A 10,838-nucleotide genomic window follows, 5' to 3' on the forward strand; every position below is an offset into this window, starting at 1 on the left:
GATCCGCCACTGTATAACATACGCTGTGAAGACACTCAGAATAAGCAAGAGATTGCCTGCTCTGGCAGAGAAAACTGAAAATTTTCCTGACCACAGGACTGAGATCATTGGTGATACTCCAGCTTATGTTATTCAAGATTTGTTGACCTACCTTATAAGGTCCATGGATGGCAGAAGGTTGAGAACCTAGGAAGTTTATTCTACGACTCAAATCACGTTAAAATTAATTCCAAGACATTCATATTTGACAACTTTACATTGGTCTATAATTTACAATGCCATTGTGAAAGTTAATACGATCAGGGAAGAACTGAGGTAAAAAGAGACTTTTTGATGCTACAAGTGGAAATAGTAAAGACATTGTTATATTCATTTTGTCAACTGACAACCAATAGTATATATCTAGATGTTTGTACTTTCAACATCCACATGTTTACATAATTATAATAATATGTAAAGCCATTCTCAGCCAATCTCAGCCTCAAGATTTACTAGGTCTCCCATTAACAGTGTTTAGGGTGCATTTCCATGACAACAAACCATGAACATACCTGAAATTTCAGTGCTGTTTTGATCCTGATGTCATTTGACAAACTAGCAAAGTATCATATCACAAAGTATGGCCTAAAAATGCTACAAACAAAATTCGAGAAATTTCACACATAATCTGAAAGTATTGTTTACTACCAACTAATTGCTAGGTACTGTTTTAAGTGTCCCACCAATAAAGCATAGTTTCTACGAATGAAGAAATCCCAACTGTATCAAAACTATTCAAGAGAGTTTTCCACAGCTATATCAGAGCTTTCTGTTAAGGAAATTATAAAATGCAGCTCTTGCTGCTTAGTAAACTCATTGTGCTTTATAAAAGACTTAAATGTGAACGGTTTATCACTTCTCTGTATATATCACATTCATGAGTTTTGGGACCGAGAAGGAAACACTTTGATGCATCGTTCAAGATGGGATCTGAAATTCCAGAAAAAGCTACTGATCGAACAATCAGTATGAACCTTCAAAATATGATGACATGATAAAACAGTTAGCATACATGTGAAATCTACATCAACGTGTCAGTGTCTGCACCATTACAGTATATATACCTACCTTCACGAGTTGGTGCTTCAGTTACCACCCCTGTGTCACCCTTTAGCTGGGATGACTGCCTCTCATCTTGTAAATTTTCTGATTCTTGGGTATAGTACCTATAATCTTCATCCGTAAGTGCTATATCTCCAATGTAACCAACTGAACAGAAATGAAACGAAACAAGGTCAATCGAGAACAAAAATACATTTGAATTCAAGTATTGACATAATGCAAATCATTTGACGGATGATTGTTTACTCCCATACTTACCAAGTGTTTATGTTCTTTATGTCTACTGTCAGAAAAATGCATCACTTTTCTTCCCACTAGCATTTTGCCAGTGAAACGTCTGAGTTTTTAGGCCTGTCAAGATTATTCCATGAAGAGAAGTTTAATGAGCTAGTCATCAATAACTTTAATTTGACACCTTTGTCATGTCAGTAAGTTAGGCACATATGCAAATAAAGCAAATCAGAAAACATCAGAATGTTTGATACTTACTTTGTTATTTGAAGAGAAACATGACCATCAAATATCACAAAGAAAATTTATTTATATTAACCAACTCAAGCTGCTTCAAATGGCCTGCCAAAGTATTGGTCGTGACAGAGTAATAAAACAAAACGATGTATCATGTAACCTGTTCAAGAAGCATTTCAAAGCTATATGATGTGTCTATCAATATTAGAACTAGACATATATCATTTGTCTAAACGCATACCGGTACATTAAATAATTAATAATAATATGTATATACATATACGTAAACATATATGGTATAAATGCACATTAAAATGTCATATCAAAGTATAAAGTAAATTCGAGCTTTCTGTTTTCTAAAGGATATATGCCAAAGCTTTGTTGGCATCTCACTCCTTTACATTATCTTCAAAACTGACATGAATTTCTTGTACAATGACACACAACACTTTCATACTTATGCATCCACAATATTTGCTAAGTTATATAGAATGTTTCAGCTCCATGGTCTAAGCAGGTCTAGGCCTGCTCTACAATGAAAAAGATTCTTTAGAATTACAACTGGCCAGTGGGTGTACCAAGGTGGGTGGGCAGGGGGTGGGGAGGGTTAAAGGAATTGTCTGGTGGAAGAATTTGATACATTGTCCTTGTAATTATTATTTTTCTCTTTCAAACCATGTAAAAATTGTCCCCAGTCGACATTTTCTTCTTGTAGAAATCTGGTTTTCAAATTCACCAGTTTCTCACCAAAAGTACCGTTTGTTCGAACGCTTCAATATGGTGATTGACGTAGTGCTTGCAAATAGGCAAAACAGGCGACTTGAAGTTAGCACTCCCATTTCCGCAGCAAATAAACTCACGTGTAAGCACATTGGATTGCCTAATATATATAACGTACATACTCGCGAACGTATATCCTACGATGCCCAGTTGGTGTACATGTATAGCGTTGCACTCACACTCAAACCACAGTTCATAAACTGTTCTTCAAAATCGCTGAAATAAAATTCACAGATCAAATAAACAGTAAAATGAAACTTGAAAAGTATTAGTTACACCATGGAGGTAAAAACAGACACCGAAAGAGCAGAATGTAGCACCGAGAAGCTTATAAGGGCTTCGCAGAACTCTCCGATTGTAAACGTTAGAGTAGCCTATACACGCGAACATTCTTCGCGCTGGAGCTGGATATCGCAATGCATAAACAACGAAGAGTCTGCTGTTAAAAATTATCTTGTGTTACACAAAGACCACGAAACCACCGATCTACTACATATATGGCAGCTTAAGGAGTTTTTTAAATCATATCTAATTTCTAAGAAATTTCACCGGAAATTAAGGAAGAAATTTATCTGTATACAAACGCGTTTTTTTTTGTGATTACCGTATAGGTACTGTGCAGAGGGTGGGTTATGACACAATCTGCTATGGCAGAGCTGACGTCACGTATTGTACTGTTCAAATCATATTTGAAATGTCTATCCATAACGATTAAAAAATCGTTTCTCTGTCAAACGCAACATTAGCGTTCTCATACTTTGACAACATGTTTGGAAAATTATTTACTATTTTTTAAGGTAACTTCTTTGGGCCACCAGACAATCCTTTTAAGAGCGGCACTGAAGCCAAGGCTATGCAAGTAAACTGCCTCCTGTAGTGCTTGTAAACTGTCAGTACTAGTATTAGTAAGTTAAAACCTAGGCCCTATGTCACTCTGCAAGATTCACAAATATGTTAACAATTACAATTAAGAACTTCCAAAGATGTATACATAAAAGTATAACTGTAACAATTGCCTATAGACAGTTAGCACTGCTGCGTTAGCCTATTCCACCTAAGGTTGCACGTTGCAAATGGAGAACTCGATAGGTTACACAAACCTCATATGCAAACTGCTACAGGCCAAAGTATAACACAAATGATTTTGTCGATTATGGTGAAAATTCACCGAAGTGACACTATATGGCAATGTGACTTGAAAGTCCCCAGGTGGAATCATTTTAGCGTACTCTGATAATTAGTACTGTCGTCCGTATTACTAACACTACCTCGCTAGCCAGCGGCTAGGCTACGCTACAGATCTAAGATGAGTTAATTGCGATCAAAGGTTGCGACGCAACTTACAAATACTAGCCTATCGGTATACTTGGTTATGTAGTCGAGTCCTATATTGAATGTGCGCACGCAACGCAGGCGCAAACAGGGTGAATAAAAGAAAGATAAAAGCTACACTTGCAACATTGAATGGTTTACGAACAAATTAACGTTTTCAACTTCACGTCTTTTCATACGGTACCGTGTTTCATAAAGAGAATCAATCGACCCAACCTAGCATCATTACGATTGAATCATTAATGATTTATCTCTGATCTTAAGATTTAGGACCCAACAATTTGTAGTCTACTGACTTTCAACTTGTACCCTTCTCTTCTGTTTTCGAAATCACTACAGGCGTATGAGTTACAAGTTTTAATAAATGGCAAAATGTTACAGTTTGAAGATAAATCACAATTGAAGTCTTAGTTTAAAGTTGCACGTCCCATAAACATTTATTTTCCTATCTTCTTTTGTTCCATGTTCCGAGAACTTTTCTAGTCATGTTCTTTTGACCCAGAAGAATACAAATTACAAGCTATCACGGGGATAATAAAATTCAACCTTACCTGCGTTGCAAGCTGACGCTAGGTTTTCTATTTCCGACGCATATATACTATGCACGTAGCCTTGATCGAATGTTTGAACTGTCTCTGGACAAACAAATATCGACAAAACGAAGAGAAAAACTGACGAAAGTATCCTACGATAATCCATAACGAGTTGTGAGTCCGTTCCTCCCAGCGTAGCAAAGTTCAACTAAACCCTTGCATACGATGATAACGAGCGTAATAAACCTACAGGATTGAACCTGCCACATGTAGATGAGTAGGGTGACAGAATGCTATATTATCAGGATGGCGTACTAGTCTCTCCTTTGGGCGGTACAATCGACTTGAGTTCTGCTTCGCCTCAGGTGTCTACAACTGGCAGGTGGGTTTGCTTAGCGACCGTAGCAACGGGCTTTCCGACGTGAAGGAATGTTGATTTTGTTACGTATGGAAATACTTGTAATACTTGTTCTATACCAGTGTGCAACCGAGTTCAACATTCATGTCCTAAATTTGTTTTGTTTTGTATGATCGATGTTTTCTACGCCTGCTATACAATTGCTTATTTAGCTGCTACTAAGATATTTATCCTTTAATATAAACACATTGGCAGTACTGAATATGAAGTTCTCTGAGTATTTAATTAACCGAAAGGAGTTCTTAGCAGTCGTGATTTAGTGTTAACGAGACAATAGCGGAAGCGGCAGCCTATCAAACGGTTATTGTACCGACAGTCATTGAAGGTCCAGCTATCCCAAGCTACATGGCAGACACAGTACAAACGCAAGCACACAAAATTCCAGATTTTGGGGGTTTGAGATTTGTGTAGAAAATCCTTTACAGGTCGAAAGCCCTTGCAAAAATAGATAATCTATGGTTTAACATGAGGTGTGCGATAATTTCTGCTCACGGTGTGGTTATAATGTGTAACCGTAGGCCTATTGACTAAAACATATGTGGGCAGAATACACTATATAAATCCCTGGAGTATCCTGAGATAATGACCAAACTTGGTAAAGGTGGGATGTGGTTAGTCATCCATTGTTGTGTGATCATTATATAAGGTCTTGCAGAGAATAAACGGCTTAATGAGCTGTTACGATTGTATATACGAATAACGCACCACACACGAATATGAAAAGTATATAAGGCTCCCAGTGCAAAGAAGGAAAAAAGGAGATTTCAGCACTTTATATGTGATAACGTCGACGGATTGCTTGGTTTCTGGGTCGGAAACAGGAAGTTATTGCTTGAACTGATGAACTCTAATCGAGTTGTCGTTTGGTAAAGAGATCAAATAATTAAGTATAATCCTATATAGTCCTAAACAAGACCTAAAATGTTATGGTTAAGACCCATGTATATATAAGGTTATCAGAATTGCCCCCTTATATTAACCATGGTGTTAAACAAATTGCTTGAACTTTCAAAACATATTTTTGGATTTTTCTCACCCCATGATGTGCATGAAGAAGAGAAGCGTCAGGGGGGGGGGGTTGTCCATTAAGTTACAAGGACACCTGCTGATTAACTTTGTCAAAATTAAACGGGACCGTGTTAGGTAATTCCAGTAAAAACTGAACTATCAAGTATCGGCGTTCCGTGAGTCTAAAAGGCAACTCTTCTACAAATACGATTTACAAAGAGCTCATTGCATCTTGGCAATTCATTATACTATAGTTTCCTTGTATTGACCGCAGTCTCCTTCCAGGGAAACCACTTGAATATGTCATTGGATCGGATTACATGTGGATAGGCATGTCCAACCGAGCTCTTCACACCTCCCTGGCTTAATTAGTTAATTGAATTCAATTGTACTTCGTAAGTGTGAGCACTAATTGACTGGTCTTGTCACAAGTGGGTGAAGAAAAAAAGACAAGTTGAACGTGTTATCTTTATACTGTATATAATGACCAGGTGTTATGGTTTGTTTACTGAATTGAAAGAAACATCAGCGACCAACCCAAATGCACGCAGGTGCATTAAGTATGTATTGTGACGAATGCCAATCATGAGGGGAGGTGTCCACTTTGAGGGTGGTCAAACCAGTAACACCTCCCTGGTTAAGCCAAAGAGATATTTCTGGATAATTTCCCACTGATCCATTGCACAGAGTGTTAGATTTGCCAAAGTCGATTTCTTGTGAGTTCGATTTGCTCACATTTTATGCATAGCAGTGATCTATTGCGCATAGTGTTAGACTTGCCCAAGTCGATTTCTTGGTTGTTCGATTTTCTCACGTTTAATCACGCGTGACCTATACATATATGACATACATTTGTATCTTTACATGTTTGTCTGCAAGTTAAGTTATACTTAAGTAAAAATGACAATGAAATTTTATTGCGATATATTTTTTTTCCTTCTCTTTTTCAAGTCCACTAACAAGATGGTGTCAACCACAGTTATTATCTAGTGTGGAATAACATGCCCGAGCAACTCCGTATCATGCACAAGTCTGCGTAGGCTGTGCGGCTTCCGCATGCATTGTCCGTGCCCGAATGTTGTCGCATGTAACTGCTAGTGACGTCACTCTTTAAGGTGGCATAGTTATAAAAGTCGTAACGAATCAGCTTTAAAAAAAGTGATTTCTTTTTCACTATAAACAAATCTGCTCAGTATACATTACACTACTATAGTAACATGAAAATAAATACAAACTCGGCCGTGCTTATGTCGTCCGTGTAATGAGGTCACGATGAGATTTGAGGTCAGAGGTCAATCGTTGTGAGAAAATATTTCATCATCCTGGTATCACGTAGCAACCAAGAAAAGGTATCGTTATAAACAGAAGGCTTAACTATTAAGTGCTGTCATAGCTCATTCTTATCCCCAAGACACATGAATATTTACATAACATGACGTTATAACATCAAAGTATATACCTGTTAATTGTGAATTTAACCGTGTACTTTAGGATCCGACGCCCAAGGCAGAAAAAATGGTATACAATTTTAGTTGCTGTATAAAACAGTTTGTTTACCTTATAAACACCTAGTAGTATATCTTTCCATTGCCGAGATCAAGGCTAAGTTCCAGTCGTGGATGTCCGAAGGTGAGGTGTTGCGTGTATAAGAAGGGGATGTGGTACTTTGCAGGGAGGGGTTACAATTTTGGTACATTCAAGAGGAATTCTTTCTTATGACAATTCGATATGCTCAGTTTTGATTTCGTTCTGGTTTCATTGTAAGGCCTATCGGGCAGTAATGTAAAACCAGTCACAATTATTCGTTGTTATCTAGCTGTAATGTTCCAAAGCTGCCTGATTGAAATCGGTCATTTTTTCATCTTATCAGTGATAATGTTAGAAGACTTTAAATGCTTAAAGGGTGTTGCAATGACGAATGGAGGGTCAGGGATCGGTAAATGGGAACTGATTGAAAGTCTATTTATAATAGCGGTATAATCCCATGACTGAAAATATCATCCCAGCTTTAGGACACAAATGTTTCCAGATCCCGACTTTCCTTATTAAAAAATATTCTTATCTATTCACGTATCTGCAAAATCTTGCTTATGAATTGCTTCAATTAGATATTCTTTTCTTTTAATTTGTAATCTGTTTAATTCTAAGAAAACAATTTCAGCACATGATATCAAAAGCGGTTCAGGATGAATAGTGTGGCGCTCTTTCTCATCCTTTGTTTGTCGTCTGAAGAAAATTTTACCTTCATATTAACAGTTTTCAGTGTCAGGGAGTTGCTCCTTGGATTCATCGACAAAACCGCCATGTCATCTTTTCATTCCCTTTACGGGAAACCTGTTAAGTATGCTGACCCTCCCCTCCCAAAATGGCAACGTGTATTCAATGTTAATACAAGCATTATTACAGTTATGATCAACTGAGACAAAAAACAAATGTATGTAGGATAGTAGTCAAGTTTTACCACAATAACATTTGAAGGCCCCTGCATGACCGTTCATTTTAAGGAGGAGGCTGCAAATAATTTAATAAAGTCATGCAATCGTTTTGCCTGCTTAAAAGAAAACTTTGCAGAAGGGTAATAAGAGCAAGTCCAGCATTACGTTTCGTTCACAAGATGCAAACATCTCTTGTTTATGCATACCTTAATTAAGCCATTTTAATGTTGGTGTTCAGGGGCGTATCCAGGGTTTTCTAACCCCGGGGGCGCGAATTACTAACTAAGCGGAGCGCCACCATTGGTTGGCGCGCAGCGTACAAGAAAATTTCTGGTTCTGATACCCCCCATATCACCGGGAATGGCAAATCTCAGGCTTGTAAATGACCAACCAGATGTACACTTTTGCCTGAGAACCAAGTATTTCTCAATAGTTTTTTTTTCATCCATAACTTGTTTGAAGTTTGTCACCAGTCACACAGTCATGTTCGACCTCATCGCATGTCCTGCGAATCATTGTTTTTGTAGGTGATTCTACGTCGCGGCCCACAATACCCGTTAGCCCCACTTTTCAAGGTTTTAAGCCCGTTATTTGTTCAGAATTTGAAAATTCATATTTATCGTGAAATAAATTAACTTCAAAACATACACATAATGTTGCTCAAAATTTCATCTATGGACAAAAAATATAGATAAACCTCCTTCAACCCCTAACAGACCGATCTAAATTGCACGAATAGAGGGGAAGATTGTTGAGGAATGTTGGTCAGGGAAATATTCGAAAATTCAGAAACAGTTAATTTATTGGTGCATGGGCGCAGATCCGTCTTGGATATTGGTGGGGACGCGTGTCTGTTCTGTGATACTATGTAAGCGGAGCGCGACCATGGGTTCACGCGTAGCAGCCAAGAAATTTTTGGCAAATACACCTCCCAGATCGCCGGAAATAACACTTCCCAGACCCAACGATGCTCCCAAACCTCCTTAAGTTTTAGATCTCATGGCTTAGAAATTTAGTTTGGGGAAATACATGGGCGTCTGCCAAAAAAAAATCAGGGGATAAATAATCCAAGTAGACTTTTGTATACGATGGGTCTGGGGTCCTCTCCCAAAAAACAATTATAGACTGCCGCAAATGCGATTTCCGTCCTATATTTAACAACTGTGGATAAACTAATAAAATGAGAACTGGACGTGAAGCTAGCTCAAATTGGCAACACACAGTGTGAGTTGTTAATAATTCTCGTCTTTTATAGCATGTCATTTGCACAATGCTGGATCAAACTGCGCCAAAGTTCAATACAGGGGAATTTGAAATGCAACGTTTGTTCAAGGCAAATTTGTGGGGACACGGTATATCATGTCCCCACCACTGAAAAAATTGGTGGGGACGCGTCCCGCTTTCCCCGCCAGGATCTGCGCCCATGTATTGGTGTACAAATATTAAAACCTATTATAACGGCTACTAAAACTTCGTTGAAGGAAATGGAAAAATTACAGATATTTCCAAAACCGAACACTACACATATAGACAGTTTGGAGGCTGTTCATCCTGGAACGCCATTTTCAGCTCACTGATATGATGTGATATCTGCTGTTTGCTTTACAAATTCGAATAATTGAAATGAGACTGAAATAATAATAATATATAATAGGTATCATCGCTATAATTATGTCAATGCTCCTCTTTCTCTTCCCGGTGTCTTGGCGTTGTTCTTCTCCTCCCTCCTTTTCTCCTTTTTCTCTCTTTCTTCTTTTCCCTTCCTATCTCTCCTTCCTCCTCTTTTCTTTTTTTCCCCTTTTTTCTTCTCTCATTTTTTCTGACCCGGGGGACGCGCGCCCCCAACGCCCCCCTGGATACGCGCCTGGTGTTTCCCACGAGTAGGCCTATACCCCATGGCCGGGCACGTAGCCAGCTTGTCAAAATAATTTAAAGGGGAAGAGTGTTTGTTTGTTTTGAGGGGCAGAATTTATGTGAGGGAGGCATTTACATGGATTCACCGTAGGGGTCCATTACTGAAACCTTAAACTTTAAGAAAACAATGGGGAGGCATTGCCCCAGGACCCCCCCCCCATTCCGTGGCTATACGGGCCCACCCAGGGCATGTGATTTTTTCCCATTTGCAGCCACGACGACCACTTCCGAAAACTGTGTAAAACAAAACAAAACCCTGGTAATGTCCGATTGACGACATGTAAAACCCATCTCATGATTCTGAAGAGATGCTATTCTGTATTGCTGTTAAGAAAAAACACGTGTTTTGTATTTAATGGTCTATGATAAGTCGAAATTTATTTTCTTGATGCAGAAGCCTATATAATCTGGAAATCGATATGCACTATACCTTAACATATTTTCTTCGGTTTAGCCATTCATACAGTGGGAAAAGGTATATAACCCACCGATGAAATTACCCTGATATAGTGGTTAATAGAAATCATATTCCTGCAATCATTCCATTCGCAGACTATTTCTTGCGTTAACTTTCTGCTGGAAATGTACATGAAATGGGAGTGTACATGAAATGGGAGTGTTAGCTCAGTGTGGTTAACGCCAGTGCCTTTCAATCATAAGGTCCCGAGTTCGAGGCACTCCAAGATTGAAGGATTGGTTCAGGTGTCTGACATGTCTAGCTTGTATAAAAAAGCTTTAAAAGACAAACAGAATAGTGAAGAAACTACCATGATAGCATTCTCTGTTAAGGAGATATCACACTTTGAAGATTTCAAAATTTCTTTGCAAATGACTGGTGTAGAAAGACTA

At 38.4% G+C, this 10,838-nt stretch overlaps 1 protein-coding gene across 2 annotated transcripts in view; it reads right to left on the reverse strand.

The window, feature by feature from the left end:
- Positions 1-5,327, reverse strand: part of LOC139968988 (tolloid-like protein 1) — a 56,368-nt gene extending 51,041 nt beyond the window's left edge. Inside the window, exons 1-2 of one of the 2 annotated variants that reach the window (XM_071973645.1) lie at positions 4,233-5,327; positions 1,108-1,248 (exon numbers count right to left, since the gene is read on the reverse strand). In XM_071973645.1, the coding sequence (XP_071829746.1) occupies positions 1,108-1,248; positions 4,233-4,380 (289 nt within the window). In that variant the 5' untranslated portion in view covers positions 4,381-5,327. The remainder of the gene's footprint in view (positions 1-1,107; positions 1,249-4,232) is intronic. The other variant, XM_071973646.1, reaches the window with a different exon arrangement.
- Positions 5,328-10,838: the final 5,511 nt, after the last annotated feature.

The sequence above is a fragment of the Apostichopus japonicus genome, chromosome 6, assembly GCF_037975245.1.
Source record: "Apostichopus japonicus isolate 1M-3 chromosome 6, ASM3797524v1, whole genome shotgun sequence".
Lineage (NCBI taxonomy): Eukaryota > Metazoa > Echinodermata > Holothuroidea > Aspidochirotida > Stichopodidae > Apostichopus > Apostichopus japonicus.